Below are 22,625 nucleotides of genomic sequence, written 5' to 3'. Positions count from 1 at the left end.
TCATATTTTTAAAACTGGGAATGAATTTGAGAGCCCTCGCGTTATGTTCTGAGCTGACTTAGTGGAATTAACTTATTTATACCTGGCTGCATATTTTATGGCTCAGTGAGATTAATTTATTTATGACGGTGTCATAAACCCGGCTGGCAGACACCTGTGTATATTTCATGGAAATACTAATGGAAGTTGAATGTGGAGCTGATTTCGGAATACATTTTAATATGTAGTCTACTCTAGTACTTGTATATTTAATGTACATAATTCATGGTTCACGTTCATCGAGGATTGAAATTAACATGCATCAAGTATAATACTTCATCTTTGAAACATTCGTGGAAATAGAAAATATGTGTGGAGTTCAAGGATTATAACCAACGTACATTAGCTGTAATCATAAAGAAAGGATACGCTTTATACACTCAAGGTATAGGAAACGAGAATACCTTTAGGATATCATAGTTCTCTGCTACAATTTTTCAGCCTTGGACAGTTGAAATAAAAAAAATGTTTTCAATTACATTATTTAAAACGGATTACAAATGTAAGAAGTTGGATAAATTACACTTTACAGCAACCGTTTCTTTATAGGAATTTTGAAGTTTTGAGGAATTTAAAGAGCTAATATGAGCATTAATAATAGAAAAAAATAAACTTGAATCCAAAAAATAACATAGTAATTCATACTAGCATAATATAGCTACATGCGAATCCATTCAAAACTGTGAGTTGCCGGCCAGGTTGGTCTAGTTGTAAGGAGCGTTGGTCTCCTAGCACCGCTTGGTACGTGGGTTCGAATCCTGCCCATTGCATGAACCTTTGATCATCTCATCAATTCATTAACGAAATGTTCAACCCACAAGCAAAGAACAAGCTCATGTGGGCATCATCCGCAATAAAAAAAATCTGTAGTATTGTTCCCGGTCTTTGAAAAATTGCATATTTTACAAATAATTACGAGTATATCTTGAGAAAGGATAGAGTTTAACATCAAGCTCTAATATACGCCCTATATCTCCAACATAAGTTCTATTGAATAGAGGGATTTGAAACTGGAAATTGCGAAAATTTAATACTACAAATATCACATTTCTATATTGAAGGTATTTTAATATTACAGAAAGTTACATAAAATGTAATATTGAACAGTTTTTTATTAAGGTTCAAAATATGGTTTTAATCCAACCTCTCTATGAATAGCCAGCCACATAAAAAGCTAGTATATCACTCATTGTGAAATCTAAATTATTAATTGGGAATTTTACATCTAATATTACTTTTGAAAGGTCACTGGTAACTAATATTAATTCTCTCCTGCCTGCATCAGTATAATTGATTTATTGGTGAAATGCATTCTAATCAATGAACAATTAATTGAAAGTACTGTTTAAAATCCGATTGCAACAAATTTGGCGGAAAATGAGGGCACAATTACGACAATATATAATAAATTATATTATTTCTATTACATTTTGTGTTTCGTCCACGCGATCACTGCCCCTGTAACATTTGCAAGTTGGTGTGATCTGTGATGTTTTTCCTGTATTTATGCTTATAAGAAAACATAATTAGAATAGAATGTTATTTGTCAGTCCTTTTATTCGCCAACTTCATTGTTGTTTTACAATTTTCTATTTGCCAATATTCCTTTTCATGATAGAAATCACCCACTCTTTCCTTCCACTGTTAGCCCAGTTTTTTACTTTCCTTGCCCTATTACTATAGGTAAGGAAAGTATTGCTTTCCAAAAAAAATTAAGGTACCCTAATTTCAAGTTTTCTATACGTTTCAAGGTCCCATGAGTCCAAAAACATGACTTTTAGGTGTTGGTCTGTGTGTGTGTATGTGTGCATGTGTGTATGTGTGTATGTGTGTGTGTATGTGTGTATGTGTGTATGTGTGTATGTGTGTATGTGGGTATATGTGTGTATGTGTGTATGTGTGTATGTGTATGTCTGTGAACACCATAACACCATTCCCAATCAACCGATTGACTTGAAATTTAAAACTTATGGTCCTTATATCATGAGGATCCAACAATAAGAAATTCAATAAAATTCAATCCAAAATGGCGGATAACTTTTAAAAAACCATGTTTTTCACGGTTTTCTCAAAAACGGCTCCAACGATTTTCTTCAAATTTATACCATGGATAGCTATTTATAAGCCCTATGTACTGACATGAGTCTCATTTCTGAGAAAATTGCAGGAGCTCCATAGTATTCATGAGAAAAATGGCGGATAATTACTAAAAAAACATGTTTTTCACGGTTTTCTCGAAAACGGCTCTAACGATTTTCTTCAAATTTATACCATAGATAGCTATTTATAAGCCCTATCAACTGACATGAGTCTCAATTCTGGGAAAAATTGCGGATAATTACTAAAAAACCATGTTTTTCACGATTTTCTTAAAAATGACTTGACCGATTTTTTTCAAATTCATACCCTGTATAGTTATTTATTGGCTCTATAAACTCTGGTAAACTAATGGGGTCCACCCCATCCTTGAGGAATGGACTTTGTAACCTTCTCGTGCATGAGCTAGGTAGGTAGAGCCGTTCATAAAAAGAACACATCATAGTCAAGATATTTCATCTGTAGAACAGCTGTTTCGACGACTTTTGAAAAAATCATCGAATTTCACAATTTACAGAAAGGAAAAAGTACTCTGAAAACAATTATATATACACATAATTATACAGAAGTCTGATCGTAGTTTCAAATATGTTGCCGCCAATCGTCATTATGTTATTCCCCTAAATTATTCTCGTTTAAGAATGGGGCTTACAGTTCAATAAGCAAGGAAAGTTGTGTGAGTGTACCATACCAGATTTTTGTTCTGTTCTTTTTTACTTCAATATATTCCTTCTTCACCCGCTATCTCACACTCTCTCTCCCCTCTTCTTCTTCTTCTTCCTCCTCCATTTCTCTCTGTCTCTCTCTGTTCTCTTTTTCTCTATCTCTTCCTCTTCTCTTTGTCACTCTCTCTCTTCTTTTCTCTTCCTCACTCTCTCTTCTCTCATGTTTTTCATTTCTCTCTTTCTCCTCTCCTCTCTTTTTCTCTCTCTGCCTCTCTCCACAATCATATCTCTTCAGCTCCGTTTCCCTCACTCTTGATTCTTCTTGATTCTATCTTCCTGTTTCACTCCCACCTATTCCCATTATTCATAATACAGATAACTCATATTCTTTCAACCTCCCCAAATAGACTTGACTGAACATCTTCAATGTATTGTTCCAGATTCTCTTGTGATAAGAATCAATATATATATATATATATATATATATATATATATATATAATATATATATATATATATAATATGAGTGAAATATGTTTCAGGTGTCGACAGGATCAGGCACAATTTCGCACTACTTCAACCTGCATGTGGTGGTGCCAACCGCCTACATCCTGGGCAGTGGCGAATATCACATAGGAGAGGGCAGCACCATCAGTCTAGTCTGCATCATTGAAAACGTAAGGATTATTATAAGTTCAGATTAGTAAAAAATTAAACTCCCTATTCCTGATTCATTCTATTTTATGATGAATCGTTAAGAAGACATAACATAGCTAGAATACCTTATATGCTTGATTTCTATCATGTAAATCAATGCATAATATTGTACATTGCATAAACAATATGATATCTGACCCACTCTATACTCACGTCTACCATCTGTCAGAAACTATAAATAATGTTATGTTGAGAGACATTTGTAAATAGGCTGAGGATATACCAGTAATTGGCATTTTTCTGTTTCTTCATGAATTTTTCCAACGTTTTCAAGTACATTATGACTTTGTAGAGTTGAATATGAATGTTGTGAAGGTTTTCTAAATCATTTTTTTTTTTTGAAATTATAAATCATAATTATAACTGCAATAAAAAATCACCGACAATGAAATATCATAATTATCACTGCATTATCATAAATCTCTGTTCAGAATATATATTTTTCCCACCTTATTAATAGCACTGGGTTATAAATGAATCATTTAGAGTTGAATTTGTTTTTTCCTGATTCTAGAATCTTTCCAAATAACATACTGTTCTACAGTGTTCAGTAATATTTGAGTGTAATATATCAATTTCATGTAGCTTGTAATACATTAAAATTGACGATGATGGTTTGTGTATTCTTGGATTAATGATTGACTCAAATGGATTTTGTGATATTACATAACTTAACCCAATTGGCCTTTTCATTTCATTTACCGAGCGTAGTAAGGTCTATGTTTAACTCGACGGGATTTTCTTTTGTCTGTATGTTTGTTTGTACGTATGTAGCGTGTAAGACATGTATGTTTGTCACGCATTCTCTGTCAAATGCGGCAGCAGATTTTCATGAAATTTGACAGGAATGTTTCTTTTGAATTGCGCGTCGATGTATATGTGTGAGATTTTTTGAATTTTCGCAGAATACGAATGATATGGAAGGATGAGGAATTTCCTCAATACTCTAATATTTGACAGAGCATATTCAGGTCTACGCTTTAACTGGACCGGATATGCTTTTGTCAGTGTATGTCACGCTTGGGCTTTTGTGCTCGGAAATGTGTGTCACGCATTCCTGGCCAAACGCGTGAATAGATTTTCATGAGTTGAATTGTGCGTCGACGTATGTGTAAGGTTTTTTTGAAAATGTTGTATCTTAAGGATAGTATGAAGAAAAAGTAATTTTTTCTACACTCTAATATTACTATAGTGTGGTCCACGTTATAATGGAAGAATTTCAACTTCTGTGGGAACGTTCATATTAATAAGAGGTCATTTTTAATTATTTATTTTGCTAACAGAGGATCAAACTCTTATTGTTATTTTGGAGACCCATTGTGAGTAAGGTTTCTTCGGGGAATTATCACAATGTTGATACACAGAAATATTCCCACCGCTACTTTTTAGTAGTATGCTAGTGCAATAGCTGTCAACACTAGGGAGGCCAAACCATTTTTAGAGAAAACTGGGACACTTTCTATCTTCTCCCTCTAGCAAGGGAGCGGGAGGGGCTCCCTTAAATTCACTTCCACCAAAAAATGGTGTTAATTCATGAGTTAGCTTGTCAGGAATTGATACTTAACAATATTTTACTTTTTTTATCCATTATAATAGTAGAACTCTGATCACCCATTGATAATTCACTAAGACAAGGAATTTTCATTCATAAAATTGGAAATAATGAAGATGGTTCATGTATTCGGCTCATAAAAAATCATACAAATTCAAATCTCAATTCCAGTTAAACAAACTGATTAACCAAGAATCGGGAATTTCATTCCATATAATTGAAAAATATGATAAATGCCTTACCCCATACCATTATAGAATCTACTTTTCCACAAAATTAACAGATCTCCAGCTACAGCCGACTTTTAATATTGACATTGGAATGTCTCGAGTTTTCCTGGTGAAATTGGTTGTAATTTTCATGAAATGAATGTGAACCAGCTGCGAATGACACGCAATTCAGAATTTTCCATTTGCTAGGTACAATTTTATCACATCCCTTTCCCCAGCATCCTGAAAAACCATTTTGTCTCCCACCTTCTATATTGGAATTCCCTCACAAAAATCAATACAGTTTAAGGCAATTACAAAACTCTACTGATCTCTTGAGAATTGATCAAGTAAACGACTCAGATGATGTTATTTCTTTAATTAAGTAGAGTGAATTAATGTTCCTGTTTCGTAGTGATGTTGATATAGAGAAGAGTATCCAAAATATTCGAGAAAACGACTTGTAATATTATCACAATCACTAATCTACTGAAATACCTATTAGCGATCATCAGAGATTGTGATTGATAATATGGTGTAGCAATCAAACTAGTTTTCAAAAATGTTATTCAAATAAGTGGCGGTAACTTGTCAGCTTTCACGACTTTAAAAGGTTTTATTAAAAAGATAAAGCTTAAGTTTAACTGTTTGGTTTTACATAAGTAATGAGACTCTACTTATTCATGAGAATGATGATAATACTTTATCCATTCATTGAGTATTCGACTTGAAAGTCCAACTCCATTCTTAAAACATGGATGTTGAATCAAATTGTTCAGAAAATACAGATCAACTCTCATGTCCGAAGCTTGTATTCAACACCTTGATGTAGTATCCTGACTTTATTATTTTCAAGATGTATAGAAAACTATTTCAAAATGACTATATCTTCATAATAATTCAAAAGGCTACAATTCAAGTATTTTTACTGTATTATCAACTTCTGGATTGATTGATTAGCAGAAACTCATGAAAATATAGGAATACACCTAGACACATTGCAACAAGTTAAATAGTTCAACTTTGTGAACAACGACGGAGGTTAGTTGATTTTCGAAATGAATTAGCTTTTCAGCTCATTCAGAGAATGATTGTCTAAAAATTCAAACAGTTACCAACTTACAAATGTTTCAAAGCAGTAACTTAACCGTTAAGTTTATGTTTCCATGTTTTTTTTTCAAAAGGTATTGGAAAATCTCGATAAGTGAAAGTTTGATGTAGAAGCATTCCTACTTGATTTCAAATTGGTGGTTTCCGTTCGTTAAGTAGCTCTAAGTAGCGGCAGACATTGTTTTAGAGGTGCTTAGCAACTTAGCACTCAAGGTTAAGCACTCCTAAGTCCGTATTATCCCAAATGAGGTGATAAGCCCATCTGTCGTTGCTAAGTAACTAAAATTTAAGTGTTGATCGAATCTGTGATTTCGCAAACAAGGTTTGGGAAAGTAGAATATTAAAAACTCAATACTAATTTACACTCTTTATCAAGTTGGATACTGCGAATCAACGTCGTCCGTTTCTTTTATAGGTTCCAGTAGCATTGGATTTGCTTCGATTCAACCGCAGTTCAATTATTTAATGAACGTACAACCGAAAGGAGAAATAATTTTCATCCCTCATGATAAAGACGTGAAATACTGATTGGAAAAAATATATAACAATGTGCTCTAGCCTATGAGATTATAACTATTTACCTTCATGTTATATTAACTCTGTATGTTGTCATTGTATGTTGAGTACAGGTTAGTATATAAACGTATTTGATATAATAACTGCAATGTTGAGTAGTGACTCTTGGGCGATGTTACATCACATCAATTTCTCATCAATATCATTTGGAACAAATCTTATTTAAATTGGTTGTTTATCACCCAGAAGTATCATAGACACCTGAATTGAAGCTATCCACATAAATGTTGATGATCAAAGCATGGTTTTCTAAGGAAACACAGTATAACATGACAATTTTTAGAGGCGTTGTTAGGCTAGCACGCTTTGATGAACCAATCAGATAGAATGTAGCTCTGATTTTCAGATTATGATAGGCTATAGTTCTAATAGATTTCAGTAGGCTGGTTGGAGTGCTTTGGTAAGACAGTTCTAAGAATCATTCCCAGATATATCCTCAAGATTGCAATATCGATCATGAGCAAATACTTCCAATAGTTCCAAGATAAATACAGCCCTTATAAATGAAATATCGATTACGGTACCGTACGAAAAAATACTTCCAATATCATTACGTGTGTTTTACTTATTTGTTTATACATGTTGAACACCTTGGAACACCCCGATTTATTTAGTTACATTATTACAATATTATCGTTAATCGAATTGCATTCAATCATTCTGATTAACAAATTTTTCATACTTTGTGAAATTCGTTGAATAATTGGCAGTACTGTCATTTGATGTAAATTTGTGTATAAGCCAGTATATATACTGTAACATACATAAATAAAGAACTCTAATCCAAACCTAATCTGGATCTAAATCTAAAAGATCTCTGATCATCATCTCTCTCTCTCTCTCTCTCTTCCTTTCTTTCTCACCCTCTCGCTCTCTCTCCCTTTCTCTTTCTCTCTCACTCTCTGCTATATTTCTAAGAATAACCTTCAAGCAACCTTCAAGTTCTCACGTAATTTCTCATTCAGTACTTTCTAGTTTTATAACCTCAGAAAGTAAACGTCACTCTCCTCTACCTAATACTATAATGGACTTCTCCTTACCATTAATCTCTCTTGAACATAATTATTAAACCGAGTGAAGCCCGCTGAAAATCTCAAGTTGAACTTGAGCAGTGAAAAGTGGCCCTCAGACCAACGAAGCCTTATCTACGATAGAAGTTGCCAACTTTTCAAGTATGCTAAGTATGATGGCAGTGTGTTCAACATGCTCTCTGGTGGCGTGTACTGGAACTATCAAAGCGTGTCTAAGATAAGAACAAGAATAGTGGTAGTATGTACGAACCTCATTTGTGATTTCCAAATAATGCCTGAGGATTAACGAAGTGCTCTGAGATAGGATATAGCAAATGTATTTAGAATACGACTGTAGTGAGATCTTGAGATTCACTTGTAACTATCAGCACTTTTTATAAATTACATCAATGCTTGTCATTCAACCAATATTGACAGCTTGAAGTGAATTTCAAAGGAAGTATCACGTTTTATCTGCTCTGCCGCAGAGTAAATCAACGCAGTGATTAGAAAGTGATTGTCAAAGCGGTATGAATTAGAGATTCTTTAAATCATCTTCTCCGTAATAGCGGTAATATTGTGCCAACTGTTTTTAATGAATCTAACGACTTGAAGTAATTAATTATAACTAGTTATTTATTTGGAATACGAAAAAGTGCTTTGATTGTTTATCATCAATCATAATATTACTGATCATTAATACCTTCAAACAATCTTCAAATCTATAACTGGTTATGGTTACGTTATCAATCTCCAGTGAACTGGAAGCGTAAACCGAGTTCATTTCAAACAGTATTCCACGAGCTCTACCACCAAATTGAACACTTACCAATTGATTTTGATCCTGTTTCAGAGCCCAGTACCGCCACAGTACGTGTTTTGGTACCACAACGACCGCATGATCAACTACGAGCCTTCTGCCGGAGGTCCTTCAGGTGGGGGGTCAGCGCCTGGGGCGCCCAACAATAGGGGTGGCGTGTCGGTTAGCACCGAGCCAGGGGGGCCGCGCACCCATTCCCGTCTCGTGGTCACTCATGTCACACACGCTGATTCCGGCAACTACACTTGCAGGGCGTCCAACACACAGCAGGATACCATCTATGTTTATGTGTCGAAAGGTTAGTATGTTGATTTTATGTTCATCAAGAAACAGACATTTCAAATTGGAATTATAAAATATGAACTCAGATGAGAAAATAACCGTTTTGAGTGAAAAGTATTCAATATACGATGTATCCACATAGGGAAATGATGGATCGTTTCAAATGGAATGTATATAATGTGATATATATTATACTTTATGTGGTAGATCTGAATAAAGTCATAATCATTCTGAATGGAAAGTATACATTATTGTAGAATTGAATGAAATAGTAAATCTTCAATATTTATGTGGATAAATATAGTAGATCTACGTTGATCTGAATAGAGTCATAATCATTCTAAATGAAGAGTATACGTTGTGGTAGGTTTGAATAAAAGGATAATTTCAAATGGGAAATCTTCAATATAGATGTCAATAAATATAGTAGTTCTAAATGGATTAGAATGAAGTCATAAATATTCTGAATGGAGAGAATAGTTATTCTAGGTTTGAATAAAAATATCATTTCAAATAGGAAATCTTCAATATTGATGTAAATGAATATAGTAGTTCTAAATGGATCTGAATAGAGTCATAATCATTCTGAATGGAGAGTATACGTTATTGTAGATTTAAATAAAAAGATCATTTCAAATAGGAGAACTACATTCATTGATGTGGATTAGTATAGAAGTTCTACATGGAAAGTATGAATTATGATAAAAGTAATGTGCTTTCAGAAGTACTGTAGCTTACAGTCTGTGAGTATATTCAAAATGTATAATCAACTGAATTTCGAATTTATTATTTTTGAGAATAGTTCAATATTGTGGAATCATTGAATCATTCACTGAATATTGAGTTTGGTGAGGATACATCATGCTGTACAAATGTTATTCCGTCAGATGCTTAGATGACAACATAATAATTATAGTAAGATTCCCTTCATAAACGAATATTAAATTGCATAATAAGTAATAAAAAAATCTGGTGTGGCGCACTCTCACAACTTTCCTTGCCGTTATGAAAATTGATCACCTGACGCTAGTGTTAACGCGCATCTCAAGTCTACTTATAAACAAAGATCTGAGCCAGCTGGTGACCGGACAATAACGCTGGAGACACACGAGGTCTGCTATCTCTTAATAGTGAATTATTAAATAAGAATCAACAGTTGCCAACAGTTTGCAATTGAATAATTACATTTTCTCGAATTCCGAGCTTATTTTCAATTTCAGGTGAAAATGTTACTGAACATTAATTGTAGAGATTTTCATGCTCAATCTTTTCCACTTGAAATTTTCTGTTTCAATTGTATCTGAAGCCTGATAAGGAATCTAAAATCGAACTTCGCATAGATGGGGCGGCGCTCCTGAAATTTTCACAGATATGAGACTTGTGACAGTTGATGAAGCTTATCAATGACTATATTAGGTATGAATTTGAGCAAAATCGTTAAAGCCGTTTTCGAGGAAATCGCGAAAAACCATGTTTTTTACAATATTTTCGCCATTTTAGCCGCCATCTTGTATTGCATTTGATCGAAATTGTTCGTGTCGGACCTTGAGTTCATAATTTCAAGTCATTCCGTTAATTGGGAGATGAGATGATATCGTGTACACAGACGCACACACACACACACACACACACACCACACACACACAACACACACACACACACACACACACACACACACACAACACACACACACACAACACACACACACACACACACACACACACACACACACACACACACACACCCGGAAAGTAATATTTTCCTTTTTATTTTAAGGAAAGTAATATAGGTGCCATCAGAGCGTATCAATACTCTGTATATTGGTTACTCTATGGTAACATTAAGGCTCCTCTCATTCAACCAATGCTAGCAGTTCAAAGTTTGAATTCTACTATAGCAACTGTAATCTATTCCATAACTCAGTTACATGCACAACGACTTTTGGACGTTCGATTTTTTGCCGCCGTTATGAAATCTACCAGATTAAACCGAACTTGGCGAACAGATGGTCTGTACCTATGTCCAATTATGTTTAATCTGATGGAATTTATGAGGGCGGCCAAAAACCGTACGCCGAAAAATTAATGTTTGTGTAACTATACTAACTAGAAATAATGTGTGAGAATGTCATATCTGTCTTTCAAACTTGAGTGGGAGAAAATTTATTTTTCAATATCATGTGATGGTAGAAGAACATACACAGTATTTTGCAGTAATCTTTGATAGCTGATAATATTTTTCAAAAATGAAAAACCTACTATTTTTTAATTGATCCCAAAAATACCATTTGATATAAGAATTCGACAATATAATGGCGACCAACCAACATTAGTTATAAATAACAACGTTTCTCATCCAACAACCTTACTGACAGTTCCTAGTGCATTTCACTATGGTTGACTACTTCTCAAAGTGAGAAAAATAGGAAATCTATCGTCTTATTGATGTGAAAACTGTTGCTCACGACTGGAAAACTTGGACATGGGTTAGAAAGTGTGTGAGTAATATAAGGAAAAGCGGAAAAATTGCAGAAATTGAGTGGATTTGAGGAAATGTGCGCTCAAGTCGACAAGAAGAGATGATAAAAGATAGAAAGAGGTGTCAAAGTGGTGAAAAGACGGTGGGAAAGGGTGAAAGTGAGGAGGAGAGTGAGTGGGAAAGGAGGAAAGCGGAGTGTGAGAATGAGGAGAAGTTGGAGAGGAAGTGGTGCGTGAAGGGTTTATCGTGTGTGAGAAGTGGAAATCTATTCTGCTGCCGAGGTATTGTCATCATCCATCTACTATGTTGGCTATGTCACGTGGTTGAGAAGAAAAAGAAGAAGAAGCAGAAGAAGAAGAAGAAGAAGAAGAAGAAGAAGATGACGACGAAGAAGGAGAAGAAGAAGAAGAAAAAGAAGAAGAAGAAGAAGAAGAGAAGAAGAAGAAGATGACGACGACGAAGGAGATGGAGAAGAAGAAGAGAGAAGAAGGAGAAGAATATGAAGACAAGCTGCATAGAAGAATATCGAGTATGGGACGATTGAAATGTCATGAAAAAAGGATGGATAGTAAGAAGAAGAGATTGAAGTGGAGCAAAAAAGTCTAGAAGATTCATGTTACTTGATCCCATCATTCACAGCATTTGATGTTACTTTCTAGATAAGAAAAGAATGAGTAGGGGAAGGAGAGGAAGAGTTAAAGCGAAAAGCTTACGGAAAAACGAGGAGAGGTAGTAAAGAACTATATCAAGAGAGAAAGGGGTGAGTGAATTAGGAATTCTCGATAGAAATGGAGAAATGATGATTGATTGATTGATTGATTGAGTACTTTATTTATGTAGATTACAATATATACTGTCTTATACACTTATATACAATAGCTTACAATACAGCAAAATTATAGATGAATTTACATGATATAGACTAAGAAAATGATTATTGAACTGTATATGATCTGAAAAAGCAATTTGTAATATAATAACTATAGATAATAATTATATTGTTATGCATCTACATAAATTGGCGGAGCTTTGGACATATCAATGTCCATTCTTCGGAAAGAATATTAAAAATATCCTCCCCACTAACTCTCTACCAAAACGATAATTCCATTATTTAAACTAAGGATTTATTTATTAATGGAAATATTGTAAAAGTTTTAATCAATATGAATATTTAAGAGAAAAAAAACAGAAAATTGATAAAGTAAAATAATTATATAGGTAGATAAGATCAAATATTGATTAATAAATGAAGTAGGCTGAAAGTAGATCAGGGTAATCAACTTTCAGTAATATACAGCAGTATGCAGTGGATAATAAAATAACATGAGTTTATATAATATATATACAATTCGTTCTATAACAGGTTTAAAGGTTTGTATTTGTGGGATGGGTGGGGGATGGTTGTCATGTGATCGTTCTAGGGCCGGACAGTTTCAGTCATTTCTTCCAAAAGATGTTTTTTTAAAGTCAGGATGAAGCTCGCTCGGCTCTCGATGGACCTGATAGAAACAGGAAGTGCATTCCATGCACGACAGGCACTGACTAAGAAGGATTTTGTGAAAATAGTAGTTCGATGATTGGGTATCCTTAAAGTACTTTCTCGGTTCTAGTATGTGAAGCATCTATCCTCCTACCTTCAGAGACAATTTGAAATCATCTTAAAATAGTTCGGATTACCGTATTTCAAGATATCTCTAACAAGCTTGACTATTCGAAAAAGCCTTTGATTGGGAAGCTTCAATGTTGAACTAGCAATGTGGGCTGGGGTGATATGATCATGGCGTTGGAGAGAGTAGACAAAACGTAGACAATAATTTTGGCAACGCTGTAGTTTATCATTCAGAGTGACTTGCATATCGTTAAGAACAGAATTACAATACATTAAATGTGGGAGAATGAGAGATTGAACCAATAATAATTTAGTGTTTCTAGGGAGAATATCGTGCATTTTCTTCAATGCATGCATGGCTGAGAATACCTTTTTACAAGTTTTGTTCACTTGTTCTGACCAGTCAAGAGTATTATTCATAATAATGCCTGAATTTTTAACTGAGCTACAGTAAGGAATGTCATTACCATCTACACTAATTTTGTGAATCGATTCAAGGTCAATATTGTTTATAAGACGAGAATATCCAATTATAATGGGTTGTGTTTTGATGGGATTAAGCTCAAGGCCATTTTTCCTTGTCCATTCCACTATCGAATTGATATCCTGATTCATTATTCCAACTGTTTCAATCATTTTTGTTATGGGACAGCTTAAATAGATTTGAAGGTCGTCTGCATAAGTATGGAAACTGGAGAATTTGATAATGGAAGAAAGGTCATTAGCATACAAAGTGAAGAGGAGAGGGCCTAAAATTGAACCTTGTGGTACTCCATGCATAATGTTTTTCCAAGTAGACTTTTTGTCACCGACAGATACACATTGTTTCCTACCTAATAGATAGGATTTAAACCAAACTAACGAGTTGTGACTGAAACCAAGAATAGCCAACTTATTCAGAAGGACTGTATGATCAACAGTATCAAATGCTTTAGAAAAATCAAATAGGGTGAGGATGGTACATTTTCTTTGGTCCATAGCTGACCTTATATCATCAGTGACACGGAGCAGAGCTGTTTCAGTTGAATGGAATTTTCTAAAGCCCGATTGAAAGTTATGAAGCTTACTATTGTTGTCTAGAAATTTTACAACTTGAGCATGAATGAGTCTTTCTAGCACTTTGGACAATGCAGGTAAAATACTGATTGGTCTAAAATCCTCAACTTTATTGGGTGATGGAACTTTATTTAGAGGGCGAACCAGAGCAAACTTCCAGTTTTCAGGGAAAATGCCTTCTTCAAGTGACTTGTTGATAATGTATGTAATGGTTGGTAAAACAGCAAATAACATCTTCTTGATAAATTTAATAGGAATTTTGTCTACACCCGTAGCATTACTATGAATACGTTGAATTGCTCTGAAAGTGTCTTCTTCTGAGATTGGATGGAAATGAAATTGATCATTAATTGGTAAATCTAAGTTTGTAACCTGCTCTTCAAGATCATCGATATGATTAGCAATGACAACTTCGTCGCGTTGGTTAGAGTGTGAAACGAAATGGTCATTTATATTGTTCAATGGTAAGTCTATTTGTGGATTCGGTTTCTGTTTGCCAAGCCCGAATTCTTTTATCCCCTGCCAAAGTGATTTAGAGTCTTGTCTATTGTTTGTCATAAACGAATTCAAGTACCTAATCTTTGAGTTCCGTAATTCCTGTTTAACTCTATTTCTAATTTTCTATGTGCTTTGTCTCTACGTCCCATCATCTTAAGTATGTCTTCAGTCATCCACGGTACTCGTCGTTTTCTATTATCCTCCTTGTCACATAAGGTGCATGTTTGTCATACAAAGTCAAAGTCCAATTCTCGAAAGTCTTGACCATGTCATCAACTGAGGGTAACGCTTCAATTTGATGCCATGGAGTCTGAGCCACATCAGTCAGGAAGGCGGCTTCATCAAAGTTTTTGAAGTCTCTATAAGTGATAATTTTCTGTTCTGGCTTAGGTATCTTATGGGAAAGTACACAGTAGATCAAATCATGTCCAGAAATAGCTGGGACTGGATTTGGCCTGCTTGAACAACCTCGTTAGGATCACTAACAATGAGAAGGTCAATGAGTGTGTCAGATACATTAGTATGATGAGTTGGATCGAGAGGTAAAATAGTCATGTTAGGCATTGGAAAATAGTAGTCAGTTGAAAGTAGTCAGAGTTACGATTTGTCATGTTCAAGTCAGTGTTCATATCCCCCATAACTAGTATACGGCTATAACAAGGCATAAGAGAAAGCAAGGCATTTTCGAAATCTGTAAAATGACCTTTATTTTGGTGGGCGATAACAGATACCAACGAGTAATTTATCAGTACTAGATAAGGATAATTCAAGTAGCATAAACTCTGGTCTGGAACAATACTCTTGTTTAGATGTGATTAAAACTTTTGTTTTGATACCATCTTTAACATAAATTGCTACACCCCCACAAGCTTTATTTAATCTATCATTCCGGAAAAGATTATATCCAGGTAATGCAACAAAATTTGATGAAATACTAGGCTTCAAAAATGATTCGGAAATTCCAATTATATTGAAGTCCTGAAAACGGAAGATTGCTCTGAGTTCATCAATGTGGCAGCTGAGGGATTGGACGTTAAGGTGAGCAGCCTTGAAAAGTTTTTTGGAAGAGTGGAGCTTATTTGCTAGAAACATACCTGCGTCATTATTACTATTATTGAAATAATCATACCTACTTGAGGGTGAGCGAGCTGACGTGTCAGTGAGAGGCATCATGGAAGCAGCAGACCAATCGTGAACCGACCTCAGAATGACACATGACGAGGAAAATGGGGATGAAACTGATAAAACTTAACCTAAATGAAAAAGTCTCTTGATTCGAGTGCATCCTGTATGCCTTGACAGTTCGGCTCCCTTCACTATTTAAAAAACACTAGTTCAAAAAATTCACTAAACACATCAATAAGATGTAGATGTTGTGATCTGTGAAGTTACGGTGATGAATAATTCACCTAATGGTGAATACGATGAAGATTGAGGAAGAGCTGGTAGTGGGTGATCTAGTCCAAGTTGAGATAGAGCGAGTAGGTATCCAGTAGTGGAAGATGTTGGAAGAATGATAAGAGAGAGGTGAAAGAGAAGGAAATTTGACTAATGATGACTGACTGAAGTAAGAAGTAGAGCATGAAAATAAAGTTGATCTAGAGCAATAGATAATAGCATTGATTATTGAAAAAGCGAATATGAACGAAGGAAGAGATTTGATGAATAGAAACAAAGAAAGGACGTGAAAAGTGGAGAGAAGAGGAGAATAATGAGAGAAGAAGTGGAAATGAATATAAATAGAAATAACAAAAAAGGGATGGTAGGGAAAAGTAGAAATTGAGTGCACAAATTCGAGAATAAAGGGGGAGAGGGGAAAAATAAGAAAAATATTAAAAGGAGAAGGAAAATTGAAAAAAGTGCGGATTGAACGGACGAGTAGACAGACAAGCATAGCGGTGTAAAGCGAAGAGATTACCTAGACGAGTGGAAAATGGAATATGGCCAGAATAATGATGGATGATAGGCCAGCTTCCTTTTCCTCTTCACCTACTTTTCTCAAATATTGAGGAGGAGGTTGAGGTATTGAGAGTAAGGAGGATGAGGATGAGGAGCTGGAGTAGAAGGAGGAGGAGGAGGAGTAGTAGGAGGTGAAAGAGAAGGAGGAAAAGGAAGTTCGAGTGGAGAAGTGATAAGAGACGGCTAACTGAAAAGGAGGAATTCTCTTTTTATTCCTATGAGAAAAAGGATGCAGTTATACATTTTGAGAGGCATTAGGAAAAGCTTTAATGCATCCGGGAAAGCCTGTGAGCACCTTTGGGATGTTGGAAGACGGAAAAGCCCAAGGATAAGAATGAGATATGAAGGAAAATATTAAAGGAGGAGAGAGAATGAAGGTATTCAGTCCAGTAAAAATTGAAGAAAATCACCGTCGTAAGTTATGGATAAAAAAAAGTGGAAGAAGAGGAGATTGAGAATAAAATTGAGAAATTAGAAGAAAGAAGGAACTGAGAACAAAGTATGACAATACTACCGTACATTCAGACCAGTGGAAGTGATATAATGTACCATAGTACGTTGTCTGGGAACTGTAGGAAAGGCAAATAAATTTGATCAGCAATAATTTAGTATTAATACAAAATTCAATGTTAAATTCACGTAAATATCTTTTAACGAGAAATCAAACTATTTCCTTACTTGATAGGAACTCATGATACAATTAACTTTTGACTTTAAGCTTCTTTAATTCTTCAAAGGTATTGTAGACTCTCAATCAATTCTAATATTGAAGTTAATCGACAACCTACTATTCGAACTTCTTACCCAGCAATTGCCGCTACTTATTGGATTGGATGAGTTTAGGGTTGTTGAAATAACAAGCCAACAACCAATAAATAGAGAGTAAGCTCAGTTGAAAATTTGGCCCAACATCTGCTGCCATCTTCTGGCTGAATTTCGAGTTAGATTTTGCCCAATCAGGAGAGAGTTGGCTGAGTCAAGAATTGTTGTAGATTTTTCATTCTGCAAGTAATGTCTGCCAGACTCCTACATTAGATACATTTTGAATCTTCGCCTATCAGTAAAGGGTTTGTGGAACTGGAGGTGTCACAAAGCAAACATCACATAATATAGGACCGGTTGGATTACAATATTTAACCGCCATAAATTAACGTAGTCCTATTGCTGTCGGATTCGGTTGATAGTTCTGGTAGTACTCTATCAGATGATCTTTTTACGGCAGTTTAATTCAATAGACGAGCATACAACAAAGAGAATAATTTTTGTATCATATCAGTTTCAAACGGAGTTTTCCCTGAAATAATACATGAATGAATTCATATAAATGTATCATGAACTATGTACTATAAATCGGTATAAGCTATTATTTGAATTATTAATCAACATCAATTTCTTTAGATACTGTCATATTATACAAATATAATTTCAGGATAAACATTATTCGAGTTTGTCAACCAAATTAATGAATCCAAATTCCCCTAAAAATTGTCTGGTTTTATTGAAAGCGTCTGTCAATCTCCCCTTCTAATAACATGATGATAGTTTTCTCTTTCAGTATTCTGCTCTGCTATGAAATTGTGTAAGATAGAATTTACTGTCTTCGTCTTCAATACTAAACGGTAATATTGAACGCATTCCAGTATAAAATGATAACAGTACTCATTTATTAACATTCATATCAATAATTATTGTGTTATTGTTCGAAGTATATAGGAGTTGATCACAAAAACAAACAAAAATATGAGTTTTTATTGTTTTCTTTTTTAGAAGGAGACAACACAGCAGCCATCCAGAGACATGAGAGATCCATGACTGCAAGACACGCGTCTAGTGTTCTCATGGTGCAACTCTGCTTATGGTTGCTCAGGTAGAACACTCAACAATCAACAACAGGTCTATCTCTATTCCAACGCTGGCATACGCTGAGAATACTGGAACTTATCATTATTTGAAGTAAGTTGGATCTGAAATTCTAGCAAGAATAGAGTGAGGTTAAATAGCTGAATAGTTGAATAGGTTGAATACCTCTAATGAGGTTGAATAGCTGGTCACCAGTACTTACTTGTCTGTAATTGATTGAATTAATTTAATTCTTTAATTAGTTATTGTTCATAGATGATATTATTAATAATACAATATAACATACTCATTCATTACTGTTACCCGTAACTCAATTTCTGCGTCCGGTATTGAAGTATCCCTTCTTTCTCATCTAATTCTTTCCACAACTATTAAGATTGATAAGTGCGTCTATCCTCTTTTCACATAAAATTCAATCATATCATTTAATAAATTCATCTATAATCCAGACTTATTCAATAATTCATTTATTGATTTTCAATACACTATTTTTTCCTACTATTTTCCAGTAAATTATTTTGGTATTTGAAGAAAATTTAGTTTAGAATTCTCTACAAAGTTATTATATTCGATGGGTAGCTCCTACATAGCTAATCTAAGAAGGGACTAGATGTTTTTACTCTATGATCTAGGGCTTCACACGATCTTGAATTCAATCAACCTTCTATCATATATCTATGATAATAAATTATTCATTCATTTTTATATTCCAATTATTATCAAAGAATCTCAGTATACTGTATACTATCAAACTCCTCACGCAACGTTTACGGTTAGTGTAAATCCTCCATCCAAGGTCTCATATAAATACTTGCAACTTTATATGTGCACTCCTCTAGGAGGCAAAACACAGAACACAGCTCGGCTCTGCTCTGCCGAGAGAGTCTTGAGGCGTAACACAACTTCGTCATTAAGTTGTGCGCGATTCGCCTCAGGTATCCTATGAGCGTCGAAATTTATGGCCCAACCGAACCCACAGCAATGCAGCAGGATATGTAGATAATCCCCTCGAATAAGTAGCTGCTGCTATAACTGGGTATAGCTACAGTATGAGTTCACTGAACTATTAGTTCTACAATAAAGTTGATAATATTAATATTGTTCTGAATTTTGGTACAGAGAATCAGAACTAGGAATGTAGAGATGAACTCTTCTGATTTTATTTTTTTAATTATTTCACATTCAAATAATCCTCTTTGATAAAATTAGCTGCTACTGTAGCTGGATATAGCTACAGTATTATACAGTGTAGTGCCTGAATTATTAGTTCTACATTTAATAGTTGATGATATCCTATTATATAAAGCGAGCAATTTCTGTATAACTGAAATCTGAATATATATTCTTTTATTTGGCTATTTATATTTAATTATATTTATATTAAGCGAGCGATTCCTGTATATCCGAATATATTTTTATATTTGGTTACTGATATTTATTTATATTAATTGGTTATATTTATTTATGTTCAACGGATCTCGAAAACGGCTCTAACGATTTTCACGAGACTTGGAACATAGTAGGTTTGTGATTTAAAAATTCGATTGCACTAGGTCTCATCCTTGAGAAAACTCGCTGAACGACATTAAAAGGATAATTCATCCTTGGCTGAAACAGCTGAGAGTTTCGTCGTCTGTGGATAGTATAAAGTGAGCGATTGATTCTGTGGAAAATCAAAATATCGCATCCCCGAAATTCATAAGCTGACGTATAGCCAGCTGTAAAATATAAACACGATCATTTTAGAGAATTGTGTTCTGTTTATCAATAAATAAAAATAAGGAGCGAAGCTCGGTGCCCCGATATTCAATATTTATCTGTATTTTCTTAAAGAGAATCATAATAAGGTATTTTACAGATGAACTATTCTGATTTCAATATTCAAACTATTCGATATTTAAATAATTCCGTTTGTATAAAAGTAGCTGCTACTATAACTGGATAAAATAACTACAGTAGGCCTATTATACAGTGTTCTGACTGAACTGATAGTTCTATAATGCGGTTGATTATATCAATATTATTCTGCATTTTGTTACATAGAATAAAAATGATGAATGTTACAGATGAATTCTACTGATTTTATTTTTTTTAATTGTTTTAGTTTTAATTGAATATTCAAATTATGCCCTTCAACAAGTATCGTAGCTTCTATAATATGATATAACTATCAAAAAGTGTTGTGAGTGAACTATTAAACAATGTGGTTATTGACTATCAATATGTTTTTATATATTGTGTTCCAGTGAATGATGAATGTTTCAAATGAATCATTCAAGTAAATTGTGATTAATGTTATATGTAAATTGATTCTCTAAATCCAAAGTGAAATTGATGTTATAAAATCAGGACAAGATTACATTACTTTGCTATCCTTGATTGTCATGAGACAAATAACTGTTTCAACTCCGTACCGTTGACAAATCATTTGCAGTCTATGAAGAAATAAAAATAAAGTACTTCATTTGATGTTTACCTTGCCGTAATGAATCAACCTTTTCTGGTATTAAACTGTGTCTTATGACTGTATTTAGAATGCTCCTACTGAGGGCGTGTCTTGCCTTGGCCAATGGCCGACTGTGAGCTTGATAGGTCAGCCATCAACCAATCACACGGCGCCATTATATCCTACTCCATTAATATTGCTCCCTATATTATAATTTAACATTTTTGAAAAAAATAATCTGATATTTAATATCAGGTGGTAATTTAATAACAATAGTGAGTCAGTATCCTATTATATTAAGCGAGCAATTTCTGTATCTATCTGGTTATTTTTATAACTGGTTATTTATGTTTTACGGATCTCGAAAACTGCTCTAACGAGTCTCACGAAATTTGGAACATAGTAGGTTTATGATATAAAGATTATATTGCACTAGGTCTCATTCGTTGGAAAACTCGCTGAACGACATTAAAAGGATAATTCATCCTTGGAAAACAGATGATAATTTCGTCTCTCGATAACAGAAGATGCTTGTGCCTGTGTGGGAGAGAGAGAGAGACAGAATTATTTCCAGCTGTGTAATCATAATCAATCAGCGAGAAATTATATCTAGCTAGACAATTCTTAATCTGATTTGTTGACATGACATGATAATCCTCCTAAACTAGAGTATATCATTTTCAAAGTTGATCATTATTTAACAATTCAAGTGATTAGTGAGTGTTATTTTGTTATTCAATTTGGTTTGTATATACTGTAATCTAAATTATATTTTTTTTGTTTTCAAATGTTTGAACAGAAAATTGAACCTGAATTCAAGTGTATGGAACATAACCTACTTTCTGGACTATTTATAGTGTATGAATCAAAACTCGAGAAAATACAGTTTTGGGCTGTGCCTGTTAGTACTTCCTCAATCATTTTAAAGAATTGTGTTCGGTTTATCAAAAGTCAATAAATAAATAACGAGCGAAGCTCGGTGCCCCGATATTTACTAAATTAATGAGCGATTTTAAAAAAAATTATCCTATCATAATATTCTTTAAATTTTGAAGAATATTATGATAGAGTAATTTTTTTCTGTTTCAATATTAATTTTTTTTTCTGTTTCAGGTAATGATGAACGTATAAAGTCTAGAATCAATACAAGGATGTACGTCATCGTTTTGAAGAAGCTTATGTGTGAAAGTTTGGTTCAATATTATGTGTTTCGATTTACCTATATCAAAAGTGCTGTTTAAAGAATATTTTACAAATATGGACTATTTACATTGCTGTGAGAAAAATGTTGATGTCCTGTGTTAAATATATAATATCTTAAGGAAACTATGATATTTTATTGATTGTTGAATTTAGCTATAAAATCATATTGTTGTAAATGTTTTTGTATATTTTTATTAAAAAGTCGTGTTTAAATGGTTGTTTTAATTTCCAACCCTGAATATTATGTCTTTATTCGTATTTAATTATCTATTATCATCCAATTTAGTATTCGTTAATGATCCCAATCTCAATGTCTTGATGCGCGTGCAAATAAAACAAAAATTATGAGTAGGCCTACTGGTGTGGAAGTTCTGTTTCTACATCATCAACAAAACCTGATAGTACTCATACCATTTAACTTCAATATTATTTAATTA

At 34.0% G+C, this 22,625-nt stretch overlaps 1 protein-coding gene across 1 annotated transcript in view; it reads left to right on the top strand.

Moving 5' to 3' along the window:
• LOC111046726 overlaps positions 1-22,401 on the top strand; it is a 122,558-nt gene extending 100,157 nt beyond the window's left edge. Inside the window, exons 6-9 of the mRNA XM_039420948.1 lie at positions 3,343-3,477; positions 8,828-9,092; positions 18,447-18,632; positions 22,099-22,401. Coding sequence (XP_039276882.1) covers positions 3,343-3,477; positions 8,828-9,092; positions 18,447-18,550 — 504 coding nt within the window. The 3' untranslated portion in view covers positions 18,551-18,632; positions 22,099-22,401. The remainder of the gene's footprint in view (positions 1-3,342; positions 3,478-8,827; positions 9,093-18,446; positions 18,633-22,098) is intronic.
• The last annotated feature ends 224 nt before the right edge of the window (positions 22,402-22,625 follow it).

This window comes from Nilaparvata lugens, chromosome 2, assembly GCF_014356525.2.
Source record: "Nilaparvata lugens isolate BPH chromosome 2, ASM1435652v1, whole genome shotgun sequence".
In the NCBI taxonomy this organism is placed as follows: domain Eukaryota; kingdom Metazoa; phylum Arthropoda; class Insecta; order Hemiptera; family Delphacidae; genus Nilaparvata; species Nilaparvata lugens.
The sequence above is the reverse complement of the archived record's forward strand: the minus strand, read 5'-3'. Positions and strand labels throughout refer to the sequence as shown.